Raw genomic sequence first — 21,618 nt, forward strand, 5'->3', positions numbered from 1 at the left:
GATGTAAAATACCGGAAACTATACCACTAACCGTCTACCACCCCAACACTAAAACATATTGATGTAAAATACCGGTAACTACACCACTAACCGTCTACCACACGAACACTAAAACATACTGATGTAAAATACCGGTAACTACATCACTAATCGTCTACCACCCCAACACTACAACATACTGATGTAAAATACCGGTAACTACATCACTAACCGTCTACCACCCCAACACTAAAACATATTAATGTTAAATACCGGTAACTACATCACTAACCGTCTACCACCCCGACACTACAATACATTAATGTAAAATACCATTAGAGAAAAATTTCAATAGTTTTCTTAATGCGTGGAAATAGTGATGAATACTGCAGACTTTAGAAAGACAAAGTTTCATTACCAAGGGAACACAACATTGCTCACTGGACATCCGGCCTACTATCTAGATTGGCGCTTACTGGACATCGAGTCTACTATCTAGATTGGCGCTCACTGGACATCCGGCCTAATAGCTAGATTGGCGCTCACTGGACATCGGGGCTACTATCTAAATTGTCGCTCACTGGACATCCGGCCTATTATCTAGATTGGCGCTCACTGGACATCAGGCCTATTATCTAGATTGGCGCTCACTGGACATCGGGCCTACTATCTAGATTGGCGCTCACTGGACATCGGGCCTACTATCTAGATTGGCGCTCACTGGACATCGAGTCTATTATCTAGATTGGCGCTCACTGAACATCGGGCCTACTATCTAGATTGGCGCTCACTGGACATCGAGTCTACTATCTAGATTGGGACTCACTGGACATCCGGCCTACTATCTAGATTGGCGCTCACTCGACATCGAGTCTACTATCTATATTGGGGCTCACTGGACATCGAGTCTACTATCTAGATTGGGGCTCACTGGACATCGGGCCTATTATCTAGATTGGCGCTCACTGGACATCCGGCCTACTATCTAGATTGGCACTCACTGGACATCAGGCCTATTATCTAGATTGGCGCTCACTGGACATCGGGCCTACTATCTAGATTGGCGCTCACTGGACATCGAGTCTACTATCCAGATTGGCGCTCACTGAACATCGGGCCTACTATCTAGATTGGCGCTCACTGGACATCGAGTCTATTATCTAGATTGGGACTCACTGGACATCGGGCATATTATCTAGATTGGGGCTCACTGGACGTCGAGTCTACTATCTAGATTGGCGCTCACTGGACATCGGGCATATTATCTAGATTGGCGCTAACTGGACATCCGGCCTACTATCTAGATTGGCGCTCACTGGACATCCGGCCTACTATCTAGATTGGCGCTCACTGGACATCCGGCCTACTATCTAGATTGGCACTCACTGGACATCGGGCATATTATCTAGATTGGCGCTCACTGGACGTCGAGTCTACTATCTAGATTGGCGCTCACTGGACGTCGAGTCTACTATCTAGATTGGCGCTCACTGCACATCCGGCCTACTATCTAGATTGGCGCTCACTGGATATCCGGCCTACTATCTAGATTGGGGCTCACTGGACATCGGGCCTACTATCTAGATTGGCGCTCACTAGACATCCGGCCTACTATCTAGATTGGCGCTCACTAGACATCGAGTCTACTATCTAGATGGGGACTCACTGGACATCGGGCATATTATCTAGATTGGGGCTCACTGGACGTCGAGTCTACTATCTAGATTGGCGCTCACTGGACATCGGGCATATTATCTAGATTAGCGCTAACTGGACATCCGGCCTACTATCTAGATTGGCGCTCACTGGACATCCGGCCTACTATCTAGATTGGCGCTCACTGGACATCCGGCCTACTATCTAGATTGGCGCTCACTCGACATCGAGTCTATTATCTAGATTCGCACTCAATGAACATCGGGCCTATTATCTAGATTGGCGCTCACTGGACATCAGGCCTATTATCTAGATTGGCGCTCACTGGACATCGGGCCTACTATCTAGATTGGGGCTCACTGGACGTCGAGTCTACTATCTAGATTGGGGCTCACTGGACATCGGGCATATTATCTAGATTGGCGCTCACTGGACATCCGGCCTACTATCTAGATTGGCGCTCACTGGACATCCGGCCTACTATCTAGATTGGCGCTCACTCGACATCGAGTCTACTATCTAGATTCGCACTCAATGAACATCGGGCCTATTATCTAGATTGGCGCTCACTGGACATCAGGCCTATTATCTAGATTGGCGCTCACTGGACATCGGGCCTACTATCTAGATTGGGGCTCACTGGACGTCGAGTCTACTATCTAGATTGGGGCTCACTGGACATCAGGCATATTATCTAGATTGGGGCTCACTGGACATCAGGCCTATTATCTAGATTGGGGCTCACTGGACATCAGGCCTATTATCTAGATTGGGGCTCACTGGACGTCGAGTCTACTATCTAGATTGGGGCTCACTGGACATCCGGCCTACTATCTATATTGGGGCTCACTGGACGTCGAGTCTACTATCTAGATTGGGGCTCACTGGACATCGGGCATATTATCTAGATTGGGGCTCACTGGACATCAGGCATATTATCTAGATTGGCGCTCACTGGACATCCGGCCTACTATCTAGATTGGGGCTCACTGGACATCGGGCCTACTATCTAGATTGGCGCTCACTAGACATCCGGCCTACTATCTAGATTGGCGCTCACTAGACATCCGGCCTACTATCTAGATTGGCGCTCACTAGACATCCGGCCTACTATCTAGATTGGCGCTCACTGGACATCGGGCCAACTATCTAGATTGGGGCTCACTGGACATCGGGCCTACTATCTAGATTGGGGCTCACTGGACATCGGGCATATTATCTAGATTGGCGCTCACTGGACATCGGGCCTACTATCTAGATTGGGGCTCACTGGACATCGGGCATATTATCTAGATTGGCGCTCACTGGACATCGGGCCTACTATCTAGATTGGGGCTCACTGGACGTCGAGTCTACTATCTAGATTGGCGCTCACTGGACATCGGGCCTACTATCTAGATTGGCGCTCACTCGACATCAGGCCTACTATCTAGATTGCCGAACACTGGGTACCAGGGTTACCGTCCAGGTGGCGGCTCACTAGGCGCCGACCCCACCATCTAGTGGCCTCAGACCGGGCTCTAGGGCTACCGTCTAGATTACAGCATTATGGAACCAGGCCCAACGTCTAGGTGACAGCATACTTGGTACCAAGGATACCCTCTAAGTGGAATAACACAACATGCAAAGCTTTGCGATCCTACCTTAGTGCAAAAACGTATTATTGATAGTATTTTCATTCATAGTATTGATCTTTCAAATTCATGAAACGTAAGATATTTTCAATATATATTTAATTTGTCCTTGTATTGCAAAATATAACATCAATACTCACTGCATCCCAAAGAAATGAGCAGTATTGTACCCCATGCCTCCTCCTGTTGTCATGGTGAGACTTAGTCGTGCAGCGGGTATAGAACGACACATTAAGTCCCGTCTAAATATAGCCCCTGTAAAGATGTAAAATACCGGTAACGCCACTAATCGTCTACTACCCCAACACTAAATATAGCCCCTGTAAAGATGTAAAATACCGGTAACTCCACTAATCGTCTACTACCCCAACACTAGATATAGCCCCTGTAAAGATGTAAAATACCGGTAACGCCACTAATCGTCTACTACCCCAACACTAGATATAGCCCCTGTAAAGATGTAAAATATCGGTAACTCCACCAATCGTCTACCACCCCAACACTAAATATAGCCCCTGTAAAGATGTAAAATACCGGTAACTCCACTAATCGTCTACCACCCCAACACTAAATATAGCCCCTGTAAACCCTAACACTAAATATAGCCCCTGTAAAGATGTAAAATACCGGTAACTCCACTAATCGTCTACTACCCCAACACTAAATATAGCCCCTGTAAAGATGTAAGATACCGGTAACTCCACTAATCGTCTACTACCCTAACACTAAATATAGCCCCTGTAAAGATGTAAAATACCGGTAACTCCACTAATCGTCTACTACCCCAACACTAAATATAGCCCCTGTAAAGATGTAAGATACCGGTAACTCCACTAATCGTCTACTACCCTAACACTAAATATAGCCCCTGTAAAGATGTAAGATACCGGTAACTCCACTAATCGTCTACCACCCCAACACTAAATATAGCCCCTGTAAACCCTAACACTAAATATAGCCCCTGTAAAGATGTAAAATACCGGTAACTCCACTAATCGTCTACTACCCCAACACTAAATATAGCCCCTGTAAACCCTAACACTAAATATAGCCCCTGTAAAGATGTAAAATACCGGTAACGCCACTAATCGTCTACTACCCCAACACTAAATATAGCCCCTGTAAAGATGTAAAATATCGGTAACTCCACCAATCGTCTACCACCCAACACTAGATATAGCCCCTGTAAAGATGTAAAATACCGGTAACTCCACTAATCGTCTACTACCCCAACACTAAATATAGCCCCTGTAAAGATGTAAAATACCGGTAACGCCACTAATCGTCTACTACCCCAACACTAAATATAGCCCCTGTAAAGATGTAAAATATCGGTAACTCCACCAATCGTCTACCACCCAACACTAGATATAGCCCCTGTAAAGATGTAAAATACCGGTAACTCCACCAATCGTCTACTACCCCAACACTAGATATAGCCCCTGTAAATATGTAAAATACCGATAACTCCACCAATCGTCTACCACCCAACACTAAATATAGCCCCTGTATAGATGTAGAAAACCGGTAACTCTACTAATCGTCTACCACCCCAACACTAAATATAGCCCCTGTAAAGATGTAAAATATCGGTAACTCCACCAATCGTCTACCACCCAACACTAGATATAGCCCCTGTAAAGATGTAAAATACCGGTAACTCCACTAATCGTCTACCACCCCAACACTAGATATAGCCCCTGTAAAGATGTAAAATACCGATAACTCCACCAATCGTCTACCACCCCAACACTAGATATAGCCCCTGTAAAGATGTAAAATACCGGTAACTCTACTAATCGTCTACCACCCCAACACTAAATATAGCCCCTGTAAAGATGTAAAATACCGATAACTCCACCAATCGTCTACCACCCAACACTAAATATAGCCCCTGTATAGATGTAGAAAACCAGTAACTCTACTAATCGTCTACCACCCCAACACTAGATATAGCCCCTGTAAAGATGTAAAATATCGGTAACTCCACCAATCGTCTACCACCCAACACTAGATATAGCCCCTGTAAAGATGTAAAATACCGGTAACTCCACTAATCGTCTACCACCCCAACACTAAATATAGCCCCTGTAAAGATGTAAAATACCGGTAACTCCACCAATCGTCTACCACCCCAACACTAAATATAGCCCCTGTAAATATTAAGATACCGGTAACTCCACCAATCGTCTACTACCCCAACACTAAATATAGCCCCTGTAAAGATGTATAATACCGGTAACTCCACTAATCGTCTACCACCCCAACACTAAATATAGCCCCTGTAAAGATGTAAAATACCGGTAACTCCACTAATCGTCTACCACCCCAACACTAAATATAGCCCCTGTAAAGATGTAAAATACCGGTAACTCCACCAATCGTCTACCACCCCAACACTAAATATAGCCCCTGTAAATATTAAAATACCGGTAACTCCACCAATCGTCTACCACCCCAACACTAAATATAGCCCCTGTAAAGATGTAAAATATCGGTAACTCCACCAATCGTCTACCACCCAACACTAGATATAGCCCCTGTAAAGATGTAAAATACCGGTAACTCCACTAATCGTCTACCACCCCAACACTAGATATAGCCCCTGTAAAGATGTAAAATACCGATAACTCCACCAATCGTCTACCACCCCAACACTAGATATAGCCCCTGTAAAGATGTAAAATACCGGTAACTCTACTAATCGTCTACCACCCCAACACTAAATATAGCCCCTGTAAAGATGTAAAATACCGATAACTCCACCAATCGTCTACCACCCAACACTAGATATAGCCCCTGTATAGATGTAGAAAACCAGTAACTCTACTAATCGTCTACCACCCCAACACTAGATATAGCCCCTGTAAAGATGTAAAATATCGGTAACTCCACCAATCGTCTACCACCCAACACTAGATATAGCCCCTGTAAAGATGTAAAATACCGGTAACTCCACTAATCGTCTACCACCCCAACACTAAATATAGCCCCTGTAAAGATGTAAAATACCGGTAACTCCACCAATCGTCTACCACCCCAACACTAAATATAGCCCCTGTAAATATTAAGATACCGGTAACTCCACCAATCGTCTACTACCCCAACACTAAATATAGCCCCTGTAAAGATGTATAATACCGGTAACTCCACTAATCGTCTACCACCCCAACACTAAATATAGCCCCTGTAAAGATGTAAAATACCGGTAACTCCACTAATCGTCTACCACCCCAACACTAAATATAGCCCCTGTAAAGATGTAAAATACCGGTAACTCCACCAATCGTCTACCACCCCAACACTAAATATAGCCCCTGTAAATATTAAAATACCGGTAACTCCACCAATCGTCTACCACCCCAACACTAAATATAGCCCCTGTAAAGATGTAAAATACCGGTAACTCCACTAATCGTCTACTACCCCAACACTAAATATAGCCCCTGTAAAGATGTAAAATACCGGTAACTCCACCAATCGTCTACCACCCCAACACTAAATATAGCCCCTGTAAATATTAAAATACCGGTAACTCCACTAATCGTCTACCACCCCAACACTAAATATAGCCCCTGTAAAGATGTAAAATACCGGTAACTCCACTAATCGTCTACTACCCCAACACTAAATATAGCCCCTGTAAAGATGTAAGATACCGGTAACTCCACTAATCGTCTGCTACCCCAACACTAGATATAGCCCCTGTAAAGATGTAAGATACCGGTAACTCCACTAATCGTCTACTACCCCAACACTAAATATAGCCCCTGTAAAGATGTAAGATACCGGTAACTCCACTAATCGTCTACTACCCCAACACTAAATATAGCCCCTGTAAAGATGTGAAATACCGGTAACTCCACCAATCGTCTACCACCCCAACACTAAATATAGCCCCTGTAAATATTAAAATACCGGTAACTCCACTAATCGTCTACCACCCCAACACTAAATATAGCCCCTGTAAAGATGTAAAATACCGGTAACTCCACTAATCGTCTACCACCCCAACACTAAATATAGCCCCTGTAAAGATGTAAAATACCGGTAACTCCGCCAATCGTCTACCACCCCAACACTAAATATAGCCCCTGTAAATATTAAAATACCGGTAACTCCACCAATCGTCTACCACCCCAACACTAAATATAGCCCCTGTAAAGATGTAAAATACCGGTAACTCCACTAATCGTCTACTACCCCAACACTAAATATAGCCCCTGTAAAGATGTATAATACCGGTAAGTCCACTAATCGTCTACCACTCCAATACTAAATATAGCCCCTGTAAAGAAATTATCGTGATATAGGCGTCTCGCCTTAATAAATCCCTTGTAACGAACGTTGTTAAACCTCAGTACAGCCCCTATAACGAAATAAGTCAACCTCAAATACAGCCCCTATAACGAGATAAGTCAATCTCAAATACAGCCCCTATAACGAGATAAGTCAAACTCAAATACAGCCCCTATAACAAGATAAGTCAAACTCAATTATAGCTCCTATAACGAGATAAGTCAACCTCAAATACCGCCCCTATAACGAGATATGTCAAACTCAAATACAGCCCCTTTAATGAGATAAGTCAACCTCAAATACAGCCCCTATAACGAGATAAGTCAAACTGAAATACAGCCCCTATAACGAGATAAGTCAACCTCAAATACAGCCCCTATAACGAGATATGTCAAACTCAAATAAGCCCCGATAACGAGATAAGTCAACCTCAAATACAGGCCCTATAACGAGATAAGTCAACCTCAAATAGAGCCCCCGTAGCGACATAAGTCAAACTCAAATATAGTCCCTATAACGATATAAATTACGTTTCAACATAGTTTTTATAAGGCACTTATTCACACCTCGATATAATTCCTATATGGAAATGTGTCTCGCCTTAATATACTCCCTTAAACGACAGTTGCAAAGACTAAATATTATCCCTCTAACGAAATTGTCATGCCTTAATGTAGCCTTTATAATGTATTTCCCTTCAATATACCCATATAGAGAAATGTGTGTCGTCTTCATTCATTCCCTAAAACGACAGGTGTCAAGCCGAAATAAAGTCCCTCCCACAAAAATTTGAAGCCCTAATATATTCCCTAAAACGACAGTTGTTAAGTTTCGATATGGCCCCTATTACGAAATGTGAAGCATCAATATTTTCCCTAAAACGAGAGTTGTCAAGCCTGAATATAATCCTTGTGACGAAATTGTCAAGCCTCAACAAGTCCCTATAACGAAATAACGAAATATGTCCAGTTTCAATATAGTCAATATAACAAAATAAATGAAGTGTGCCAAGTCTAAATAAAACCCCTACAACAAGCATTGTCACGTCTCAATATAGCCACTACAACAAACATTGTCACGTCTCAATATAGCCACTACAACAAACATTGTCATGTCTCAATATAGCCACTACAACAAACATTGTCACGTCTCAATATAGCCACTACAACAAACATTGTCACGTCTCAATATAGCCACTACAACAAACATTGTCATGTCTCAATATAGCCACTACAACAAACATTGTCACGTCTCAATATAGCCACTACAACAAACATTGTCACGTCTCAATATAGCCACTACAACAAACATTGTCACGTCTCAATATAGCCACTACAACAAACATTGTCACGTCTCAATATAGCCACTACAACAAACATTGTCACGTCTCAATATAGCCACTACAACAAACATTGTCACGTCTCAATATAGCCACTACAACAAACATTGTCATGTCTCAATATAGCCACTACAACAAACATTGTCATGTCTCAATATAGCCACTACAACAAACATTGTCACGTCTCAATATAGCCACTACAACAAACATTGTCACGTCTCAATATAGCCACTACAACAAACATTGTCACGTCTCAATATAGCCACTACAACAAACATTGTCACGTCTCAATATAGCCACTACAACAAACATTGTCACGTCTCAATATAGCCACTACAACAAACATTGTCATGTCTCAATATTGCCACTACAACAAACATTGTCACGTCTCAATATAGCCACTACAACAAACATTGTCACGTCTCAATATAGCCACTACAACAAACATTGTCACGTCTCAATATAGCCACTACAACAAACATTGTCATGTCTCAATAAAGCCACTACAACAAACATTGTCACGTCTCAATATAGCCACTACAACAAACATTGTCACGTCTCAATGTAACCACTACAACAAACATTGTCACGTCTCAATATAACCACTACAACAAACATTGTCACGTCTCAATATAACCACTATAACAAACATTGTCACGTCTCAATATAGCCACTACAACAAACATTGTCACGTCTCAATATAACCACTATAACAAACATTGTCACGTCTCAATATAGCCACTACAACAAACATTGTCACGTCTCAATAAAGCCACTACAACAAACATTGTCACGTCTCAATATAGCCACTACAACAAACATTGTCATGTCTCAATATAGCCACTACAACAAACATTGTCATGTCTCAATATAGCCACTACAACAAACATTGTCACGTCTCAATATAGCCACTACAACAAACATTGTCACGTCTCAATATAGCCACTACAACAAACATTGTCACGTCTCAATATAGCCACTACAACAAACATTGTCATGTCTCAATATAGCCACTACAACAAACATTGTCATGTCTCAATATAGCCACTACAACAAACATTGTCATGTCTCAATATAGCCACTACAACAAACATTGTCACGTCTCAATATAACCACTATAGCAAACATTGTCATGTCTCAATATAGCCACTACAACAAACATTGTCACGTCTCAATATAGCCATTATAACAAGCATTGTCACGTCTCAATATAGCCACTACAACAAACATTGTCACGTCTCAATATAACCACTACAACAAACATTGTCACGTCTCAAACCACTACAACAAACATTGTCACGTCTCAATATAGCCACTACAACAAACATTGTCACGTCTCAATATAACCACTACAACAAACATTGTCACGTCTCAATATAGCCACTACAACAAACATTGTCACGTCTCAATATAGCCACTACAACAAACATTGTCACGTCTCAATATAACCACTACAACAAACATTGTCACGTCTCAATATAACCACTACAACAAACATTGTCATGTCTCAATATAGCCACTACAACAAACATTGTCACGTCTCAATATAGCCACTACAACAAACATTGTCACGTCTCAATATAGCCACTACAACAAACATTGTCACGTCTCAATATAACCACTACAACAAACATTGTCACGTCTCAATATAACCACTACAACAAACATTGTCACGTCTCAATATAACCACTACAACAAACATTGTCACGTCTCAATATAGCCACTACAACAAACATTGTCACGTCTCAATATAGCCACTACAACAAACATTGTCATGTCTCAATATAGTCACTACAACAAACATTGTCATGTCTCAATATAGTCACTATAACAAAATGAACTATCTACTCCTATTATATCCACTTTCTCCTAATCGTATAATGATGTGTAAAACTGTATTGCTTAATGTCATAGAATAGATACTATTGAAAACAGTATCCAGAAAATATGCCATCTGGCTTAGAAACATTGGTGACTTTTCTAAGTGTATCTGTTTGGACTTACCACAACCTGACTGCCCGGTCTCGTCAACGACGTCGTACCTAAATGATAATGGACCATCGATTAAACATGATATATTTGGACGTACATCTGACGTCACAAAATTGATGACGTCAATACATGTATGTATTGTTGTTGTATATTTCTAATTTAAGTGAAGCATTTAAACATGCGAATTCTTATCTTTAACTAAAAATTGGAAAGTGAATTTCAAAAACAGAATTTTAACATAAATCATCAGCAGGAAGACCAACACGGCGCTGGTTGTACTCGCCAATCCCACCATTAAAGATTCCCAGTACCGTATTCCAAGCGAGTTAAAGTTAAGTGTAGTTTTTACGATTTTGGTTATTTTCTTTTCGGTCTGTTCCTACATGTATAAAGCCCTTATCACTTTGTTAATCAACCAGTTGGGGTAAATCTGACGGGGTTGTTTTGTCCCCTTGATCAAGGTGATCAGTTTAGCCCTGCACGACTCCCTTCTGAACATTTTTAACATGTCGTCTTTATTCGGTTCCACAGTTTTAGGGTGTCGGTCTATTGCTATCTATTCCAAGTGTTCAATTAACAGATTCCTGAATATGTGTGACATACGACTTCCCATTGTTGTAATATGTGTGACACACGACTTCCCATTGTTGTAATATGTGTGACACACGACTTCCCATTGTTGCAATATGTGTGACACACGACTTCCCATTGTTGTAATATGTGTGACATACGACTTCCCATTGTTGTAATATGTGTGACATACGACTTCCCATTGTTGTAATATGTGTGACACACGACTTCCCATTGTTGCATGTGTTAGTTGATATACATGACCTCTGAACACAAAATATGTCGTGTCCATGTCAAATGTCAGTAGCTCAATAATGTTGTCTACTGACGAGTCTGGTATCGCTGTCTGATGTTGATCACCTCCTGTACTGGTGTGATGTTGACCACCTCCTGTACTGGTGTGATGTTGACCACCTCCTGTACTGGTGTGATGTTGACCACCTCCTGTACTGGTGTGATGTTGATCACCTCCTGTACTGGTGTGATGTTGACCACCTCCTGTACTGGTGTGATGTTGACCACCTCCTGTACTGGTGTGATGTTGACCACCTCCTGTACTGGTGTGATGTTGATCACCTCCTGTACTGGTGTGATGTTGATCACCTCCTGTACTGGTGTGATGTTGATCACCTCCTGTACTGGTCTGATGTTGATCACCTCCTGTACTGGTGTGATGTTGACCACCTCCTGTCTGGTGTGATGTTGATGGCCTCCTGTACTGGTGTGATGTTGATCACCTCCTGTACTGGTGTGATGTTGATCACCTCCTGTACTGGTGTGATGTTGATCACCCCCTGTACTGGTGTGATGTTGATCACCCCCTGTACTGGTGTGATGTTGATCACCTCCTGTACTGGTGTGATGTTGATCACCTCCTGTACTGGTGTGATGTTGATCACCTCCTGTACTGGTGTGATGTTGATGGCCCCTCTACTGGTGTGATGTTGATCACCTCCTGTACTGGTGTTATGTTGATCACCTCCTGTACTGGTGTGATGTTGATGACCCCCTGTACTGGTGTTATGTTGATGACCCCCTGTACTGGTGTGATGTTGATGGCCTCCTGTACTGGTGTGATGTTGATCACCTCCTGTACTAGTGTGATGTTGATCACCTCCTGTACTGGTGTGATGTTGATCACCTCCTGTACTGGTGTGATGTTGATCACCTCCTGTACTGGTGTGATGTTGATGGCCTCCTGTACTGGTGTGATGTTGATCACCTCCTGTACTGGTGTGATGTTGATGGCCTCCTGTACTGGTGTGATGTTGATCGCCTCCTGTACTGGTGTGATGTTGACCACCTCCTGTACTGGTGTAATGTTGATCGCCCCCTGTACTGGGGTGATGTTGATCACCTCCTGTACTGGTGTGATGTTGATCACCTCCTGTACTGGTGTGATGTTGATCGCCTCCTGTACTGGTCTGATGTTGATCACCTCCTGTACTGGTGTGATGTTGATGGTCTCCTGTACTGGTGTGATGTTGATCACCTCCTGTACTGGTGTGATGTTGATCACCTCCTGTACTGGTGTGATGTTGATCACCCCCTGTACTGGTGTGATGTTGATCACCTCCTGTACTGGTGTTATGTTGATGACCCCCTGTACTGGTGTGATGTTGATCGCCTCCTGTACTGGTGTGATGTTGATGGCCTCCTGTACTAGTGTGATGTTGATCACCTCCTGTACTGGTGTGATGTTGATCATCTCCTGTATTGGTGTGATGTTGATGGCCTCCTGTACTGGTGTGATGTTGATCACCTCCTGTACTGGTGTGATGTTGATGGCCTCCTGTACTGGTGTGATGTTGACCACCTCCTGTACTGGTGTGATGTTGATCACCTCCTGTACTGGTGTTATGTTGATGACCCCCTGTACTGGTGTGATGTTGATCACCTCCTGTACTGGTGTGATGTTGATGGCCTCCTGTACTAGTGTGATGTTGATCACCTCCTGTACTAGTGTGATGTTGATGGCCTCCTGTACTGGTGTGATGTTGATCACCTCCTGTACTGGTGTGATGTTGATGGCCTCCTGTACTAGTGTGATGTTGATCACCTCCTGTACTGGTGTGATGTTGATCACCTGTACTGGTGTGATGTTGATGGCCTCCTGTACTGGTGTGATGTTGATGACCTCCTGTACTGGTGTGATGTTGATCGCCTCCTGTACTAGTGTGATGTTGATCACCTCCTGTAGTGGTGTGATGTTGATGGCCTCCTGTACTAGTGTGATGTTGATCACCTCCTGTACTGGTGTGATGTTGATCGCCTCCTGTACTGGTGTGATGTTGATGGCCCCTCTACTGGTGTGATGTTGATCGCCTCCTGTACTGGTGTGATGTTGATCGCCTCCTGTACTGGTGTGATGTTGATCGCCTCCTGTACTGGTGTGATGTTGATCGCCTCCTGTACTGGTCTGATGTTGATCACCTCCTGTACTGGTGTGATGTTGATCACCTCCTGTACTGGTGTGATGTTGATGGCCTCCTGTACTGGTGTGATGTTGATGGCCTCCTGTACTGGTGTGATGTTGATGGCCTCCTGTACTAGTGTGATGTTGATCACCTCCTGTACTGGTGTGATGTTGATCGCCTCCTGTACTGGTGTGATGTTGATGGCCCCCTGTACTGGTGTGATGTTGATGGCCTCCTGTACTGGTGTGATGTTGATCACCTCCTGTACTGGTGTGATGTTGATGGCCTCCTGTACTGGTGTGATGTTGATGGCCTCCTGTACTGGTGTGATGTTGATCACGTCCTGTACTGGTGTGATGTTGATCGCCCCCTGTACTGGTGTGATGTTGATGGCCTCCTGTACTGGTGTGATGTTGATGGCCTCCTGTACTGGTGTGATGTTGATCGCCCCCTGTACTGGTGTGATGTTGATGGCCTCCTTTACTGGTGTGATGTTGATGGCCTCCTTTACTGGTGTGATGTTGATGGCCTCCTGTACTGGTCTGATGTTGATGACCCCCTGTACTGGTGTGATGTTGATCGCCTCCTGTACTGGTGTGATGTTGATGGCCTCCTGTACTGGTGTGATGTTGATGGCCTCCTGTACTGGTGTGATGTTGACCACCTCCTGTCTGGTGTGATGTTGATCACCTCCTGTACTGGTGTGATGTTGATGGCCTCCTGTACTGGTGTGATGTTGATCACCTCCTGTACTGGTGTGATGTTGATCACCTCCTGTACTGGTGTGATGTTGATGGCCTCCTGTACTGGTGTGATGTTGATGGCCTCCTGTACTGGTGTGATGTTGATGGCCTCCTGTACTGGTGTGATGTTGATCACGTCCTGTACTGGTGTGATGTTGATCGCCCCCTGTACTGGTGTGATGTTGATGGCCTCCTGTACTGGTGTGATGTTGATGGCCTCCTGTACTGGTGTGATGTTGATCGCCCCCTGTACTGGTGTGATGTTGATGGCCTCCTTTACTGGTGTGATGTTGATGGCCTCCTTTACTGGTGTGATGCTGATCACTTCCTGTACTGGTGTGATGTTGATGGCCTCCTGTACTGGTGTGATGTTGATGGCCTCCTTTACTGGTGTGATGCTGATCACTTCCTGTACTGGTGTGATGTTGATGGCCTCCTGTACTGGTGTGATGTTGATGGCCTCCTGTACTGGTGTGATGTTGATCGCCTCCTGTACTGGTGTGATGTTGATCACCTCCTGTACTGGTGTGATGTTGATCACCTCCTGTACTGGTGTGATGTTGATCACCTCCTGTACTGGTGTGATGTTGATCACCTCCTGTACTGGTGTGATGTTGATCGCCTCCTGTACTGGTGTGATGTTGATCGCCCCCTGTACTGGTGTGATGTTGATGGCTTCCTTTACTGGTGTGATGCTGATCACTTCCTGTACTGGTGTGATGCTGATCACTTCCTGTACTGGTGTGATGCTGATCACTTCCTGTACTGGTGTGATGCTGATCACTTCCTGTACTGGTGTGATGTTGATCACCTCCTGTACTGGTGTATGTTAATCAGATCACGTCGTGACAGTTGAATTCTCTAAGTCTGATGCTAGGTATTTAGATTTGATATTGACCTGCTATTCTGTTGTTCCTACCGATAGAGATGTAAACCAGTCGACCCCGTACCGTCCACTACAGGACGCGATGTGTGACCCTGTGTTGTACATCTCAGGAGTACAATATAACCTCGGGATGACTTCTGATGTTGGGTATAGGAACTGGTATTGTTGGTCTGTAATACATGACTTTCTCTGAGTTTGCTCTAAAGTTCTGTCATTTTCTTTTTGTAGTTAGGAGTAGGGTCTTTCGTGTACTTTTTTGTGTCACTAGGGAAGGTCTTGACATTGTTTTCGTAGCTGTGTCTAGCACTACCCTGGTCCTATCTTAGTCAGCTGACAACATGACGATTGCGTGTTCCTTTTGTACTCAAACAAAACATTGTTTATCTTTCTTGTCATCTTTGATGTTGATTTTTTCATACTTTTCAAAATGTCTATGACCCCCGACCGTGTCTGCTCCGCTTCGTGGAAGGAGAGTTTTGAGCCTCATGATCAGTAGCTGTGATAAACACATCTAGCGGTACCTTTTTAAGTGGCTCTCCTTCTCGCGGTATGTGAAGATGTCAGTTTATATTTACTAAGATGTATTACCTTTTTTTAGTTGTGTACATGATTAGTCTACTTTTATTTGTTTTTGTTTTCCAGTATGTTGAATTTGTTGAGATGGCTTTGTTTTGAAATTGTAAAGTTGTTGACAATGTCGTTTGGTTCCTGTTTGTTTACTGTTAACGATATTAACGAAATTTACATGTGGTCGATGTTTCTGTTTTTTTGTTATTATTACTTTGTTTCTGTTTTTATTATTATTATTAAGCTAACCAGTAATAAATATTTATATATTAAAGTGTTTAAAAGGTAAAACTTGAAGTAATCCAGACGATTCTACCGTAAATACATTTATTATGAGGTGTTTATAAACGGATACGATAGTAACGTGGCCCTGTGGTCACCTAGCTGGGTCAGCTGATCATTTGGGAGTCAGATCAGACCTGCAGACCAGTCAATTTTAAACAAAGATGCACTGTACATGAGAAGAACAAATATTCTTAATAAAAAATCTATAAAAGAAGTAATTAGATCGACCTGGTTGAGAAGACGAATTATTTGTTATGACCATATCGGTAAACTGGGAATCGAAAGTAGGTCTACCCCAACTAGGTGGAGCAAATACTGCTATTTTCGCAATAACTGTTCGTTTCACTTGATACGATAGCTATGAACAAAATCAGTGCTACCTTTTGTTGTATTTTAGTACATCGGTGTCTCAAAAAATGCGAAAATAATTCGGTAATGTTCAAGATTTTCTGTTTTTATTATCGTCATGTTTTCCGGGTCACGTTCTAATATAGTATGTGAGCTTGCGGTTACATAGAATGTACGTCATCAAATTCATTTCCGGCGAATTGATTGGGAAATCAACACTTAAAATGAAATGAAGTGAAAGAAATAAAAAAAATGTCTGAATAAAAATGTTGTGATCATTATTGAGTGCAACATTAAAGTTCCATCGTAAATAATTACTACGATTCGCTAACCTAAAGCATAAGTAATTGAAATCAAATTATTTTAAAACTCATATTTCGTTTCTATTTTAATCTTAAAATTTGCATCACAAGATCGTTTAGAAGCTTTGCAGTACTGACTTTCAAACGCACAGATTACATTTCGGCAAGTAAACATCGTACAATGTTCCAGTGTGGTCAGATCATCTAATTTTGTCATTATGTATTCAGAATAGTTGTTGTTTAGTCGCTATGGTCATTAACATAAAAACTCGGATTATTATATAAATACTTATTTAATTAGTATTATCATTATTATTTATTCATTTCAAACACTTTCGAAGTTAAAGATATTGTACGTGACTGACCGTTTTTTCTCTTTTTTAATCATACTTACGAAAAAAACATATTGACGATGTCGTACGGGACCGAGACCTGTTTCTTTTTTTTCTTTCTTTTTTTTCCCATTATTATTATGATTATACTCTAATTATACTCACGAAGTTAACATGTGGATGATGTTTTAGTTTTTTGTTTTTGTTTTTATTACTTTTTTTTTTTTTTTTTTTTTGTGTTATTGTTCATTATTTATTTTGCTTACACAGTTTACGATGTCGTATTTTTTTTAATTATACTCACGAAGTTAACATGTTGACGAAATCGTACTTATCCTCTAAACCTTTGGTTTGTTCCAGGACAAGGACAGCATTTATACAAGATGTCATAAAATCGTCATTAGCTGTGATAACTCCGTTGGAGACGAAACTTTCGGACCAAGCACAGGTGACCCTTACCTAGGGGAAACAAGTTTGTGTATATTTGAATATTCATGCTCGTTTTTCAGGAGTTACGGTCATTCTCGTTTCGAACCTTGGAATACGTGATGGCAAAAAGCAGTTATACGACTAGCTATTTGATTGGTGTCAGGGAGATATGGCCAATCCTAAGCTTACGTATTTATTTGAAATATCACAGAAGAACGAAACTCATGTCTAAATCTAGTCAATTTAAAGGTTTGTAACTTTTCATTTAGAGAAATACAGCGAATATCAAGACAGGTTACCCAATAAGGGGGATAAGAACACACGTGAATTATTCGAAAAGGGGAGAAAATCCTAGATATTTTATATTTCACCTTCGAATTACAATTATTTACGAAAATTAAAGGGACAATTAGTCACCATTTGATTTAGATTTAGAGTAAAATCAATGACGATGTGAGGGGATGTAATGCTGTCGTTATAGCCTTACCGTGCACACTTCTAGGTGAGCTATCATTAAACTACAACTAAAGGAGGCCGACGACCCGATTTCTTTAAACTGTACATCAATGTTTCTGAGACGGGTATCAGCCTGAAACATAAAAAACGAAAAAATGTTTTCATACGGCGCTCTTGGTTGATTAAAAAGGCAAAACAATGTTTTAATAAGGCGCTTTTCGTGGTTTAAAAAGCGAAACTATGTTTTAATACGGCGCCTTTGGTCGGTTAAAACAGCGAAATACTGTTTTAATACGGCGCCTTTGGTCGGTTAAAACAGCGAAACACTGTTTTTATACGGCGCTTTTGGTGGGTTAAAAAGACAAAACAATGTTTTGATAAGGCGCTTTTGATGGGCCGAATAAGCAAACAGTATTTTGATAGGCGCTTTTCGTGGGTTAAAAAGCGAAACTATGTTCTAATACGGCGCCTTTGGTGGGTCAAAACAGCGAAAAAGTGTTTTAATATGGCGCTCTTGGTGGGTTAAAAAGACAAAACAATGTTTTGATAAGGCGCTTTTGATGGGCCGAATAAGCAAACAGTATTTTGATAGGCGCTTTTCGTGGGTTAAAAAGCGAAACTATGTTTCAATACGACGCCTTTGGTGGGTCAAACAGCGAAATACTGTTATGATACGACGCTTTTGAACGGTTAAAACAGCGAAACGGTGTTTTAATATGACGCCTTTGGTGGGTCAAAACAGCGAAAAAGTGTTTTAATACGGCGCTCTTGGTGGGTTAAAAAGACAAAACAATGTTTTGATAAGGCGTTTTTGATGGGTCAAATAAGCAAACATTGTTTTTATAAGGCGCTTTTGGTGGGTTAAAATGCGAAACTATGTTTCAATACGACGCCTTTGGTGGGTCAAACAGCGAAACAATATTTTAATACGGCGCCTTTGGTGGGTTAAAACAGCAACACGCGAAACAGTGTTTTAATACGGCGTTTTTGGTGGTTCAAAAAGGCGAAACAATGTTTTAATAAGGCGCCTTTGGTGGGTCAAAACAGCGAAACAGTGTTTTAATACGGCGCCTTTTGATGGGTCAAAACAGCGAAGCGCGAAACAGTGTTTTAATACGGCGCCTTTGGTGGGTTAAAACAGCGAAACGCGAAACAGTGTTTTAATACGGCGTTTTTGGTGGTTCAAAAAGGCGAAACAATGTTTTAATAAGGCGCCTTTGGTGGGTCAAAACAGCGAAGCGCGAAACACTGTTTTAATACGACGCCCTTGGTGGGTCAAAACAGCGAAACGCGAAACAGTGTTTTAATACGGCGTTTTTGGTGGTTCAAAAAGGCGAAACAATGTTTTGATACGGCGGCTTTGGTGGGTCAAAACAGCGAAAAAGTGTTTTAATACGGCAGTTTTGGTGGGTCAAAAGACAAGACAGTGTTTTAATACGACGCCTTCAGTTGGTCAAAACAGCGAAAAAATGTTTTAATACGACGCCTTTGATTGGTCAAAAAGGGGAAATACTGTTTTATATAGTGTTTTCCACCCCAATTAAGAATCTACCATAGGTGTTTGACAACCTTATGTTCAAAATATACCTCGTGGAGTTAAATAGAGCATTGCAAATGTTATAGCTGGACTTGAAGCCCATTGTTAAGGTTACAACATTCCCGGTCCCAATCGACTCTCAAGCTTTCGCTATATCATCCGAAGGGAGGTAACTCTGATATATCAGAATATGTGTACAGGCTAGGGGTCTGTGTAATAAGGTATATCTTACGTCGTTCATGAGAGATATCGCGTATGTTATTATGCTGACGCCTGCCCGAGCCTCCGTTCCCGCCACGGCCAGAATCCTGCAAAACATCAGTTACAATGACAAACTTTAAATCGTGGTAGAAATTGAGCATCAATATTGGATGTATTTACAATATCTCACAAAAAATAATAACGTAAATGAAGATCATCCCTCTTATAACTTTCCGGCTTGACATCACTAATAAACACATGAACCCACTGATAACGCGCAATGTATATATAAAGTAACAGACAGTTTGACTTGGATTTCAGCGGACATACAGCTATAGCGGACAGAAATAGAAACACAGGACATGCGTAGCTACAACGGACATACAAACAAACAGCGGACATACATAGGTTAAGCGGACATGCATAGGTAAAGCGGACAGACATAGAAACAGCGGACAGACATAGCTACATTTGACAGACATAGCTACGGCGGACAGACATAGCAACACCGGACAGACATAGCTACAGTTGACAGACTTAGAAACAACAGACAGAGATAGATACAGCGGACAGACATAGAAACCACGGACAGACGCCTAATCTTTGATAAAATTAAAATGTCTTTGTGGATTACCTCCCCTTCCTACCTTTGATAGAATGAAGATTCCTTTGTGGATTTCCCCTCCTCCCTACCTTTGATAGAATTAAGATTTCTTTGTGGATTACCTCCCCTCCCTACCTTTGATAGAATAAAGAATTCATTGTGGATTACTTCCCCTCCCTATCTGATAAACTTAAGATTTCTTTGTGGATTACCTCCCCTTCCTACCTTTGATAGAATAAAGATTTCTTTGTGGATTACCTCCCCTCCCTATCTTTGATAGAATAAAGATTTCTTTGTGGATTTCCCCTCCCTACCTTTGATAGCATAAAGTTTCCTTTGTGGATTAACTCCCCTCCTTATCTTTGATAGAATGAAGATTTCTTTGTGGATTACTTCCCCTCTCTACCTTTGATAGAATGAAGATTTCTTTGTGGATTACCTCCCCTCTCTACCTTTGATAGAATTAAGATTTCTTTGTGGATTACCTCCCCTCCCTACCTTTGATAGAATTAAGATTTCTTTGTGGATTACCTCCCCTCCCTTCCTTTGACAGAATAAAGATTTCTTTGTGGATTACCTCCCCTCCCTACCTTTGACAGAATTAAGATTTCTTAGTGGATTACTTCCCCTCCCTACCTTTGACAGAATTAAGATTTCTTAGTGGATTACTTCCCCTCCCTACCTTTGACAGAATTAAGATTTCTTAGTGGATTACTTCCCCTCCCTACCTTTGACAGAATTAAGATTTCTTAGTGGATTACTTCCCCTCCCTACCTTTGACAGAATTAAGATTTCTTAGTGGATTACTTCCCCTCCCTACCTTTGACAGAATTAAGATTTCTTAGTGGATTACTTCCCCTCCCTACCTTTGATAGAATTAAGATTTCTTAGTGGATTACTTCCCCTCCCTACCTTTGATAGAATTAAGATTTCTTAGTGGATTACTTCCCCTCCCTACCTTTGATAGAATTAAGATTTCTTTGTGGATTACCTCCCCTCCCTTCCTTTGACAGAATAAAGATTTCTTTGTGGATTACCTCCC

The 21,618-nt window shown here is 41.9% G+C and overlaps 1 protein-coding gene across 1 annotated transcript in view; it reads right to left on the bottom strand.

Moving 5' to 3' along the window:
- LOC117316376 overlaps window positions 1-21,618 on the bottom strand; it is a gene marked incomplete at its 3' end in the record, with an annotated part of 33,223 nt that overhangs the window by 5,880 nt on the left and 5,725 nt on the right. Inside the window, exons 6-10 of the mRNA XM_033870915.1 lie at window positions 20,004-20,079; window positions 18,266-18,367; window positions 17,654-17,808; window positions 10,912-10,949; window positions 3,410-3,524 (exon numbers count right to left, since the gene is read on the bottom strand). Of these exons, the coding sequence (XP_033726806.1) occupies window positions 3,410-3,524; window positions 10,912-10,949; window positions 17,654-17,808; window positions 18,266-18,367; window positions 20,004-20,079 (486 nt within the window). The remainder of the gene's footprint in view (window positions 1-3,409; window positions 3,525-10,911; window positions 10,950-17,653; window positions 17,809-18,265; window positions 18,368-20,003; window positions 20,080-21,618) is intronic.

This window comes from Pecten maximus, chromosome 18 (assembly GCF_902652985.1).
Source record: "Pecten maximus chromosome 18, xPecMax1.1, whole genome shotgun sequence".
Lineage (NCBI taxonomy): Eukaryota > Metazoa > Mollusca > Bivalvia > Pectinida > Pectinidae > Pecten > Pecten maximus.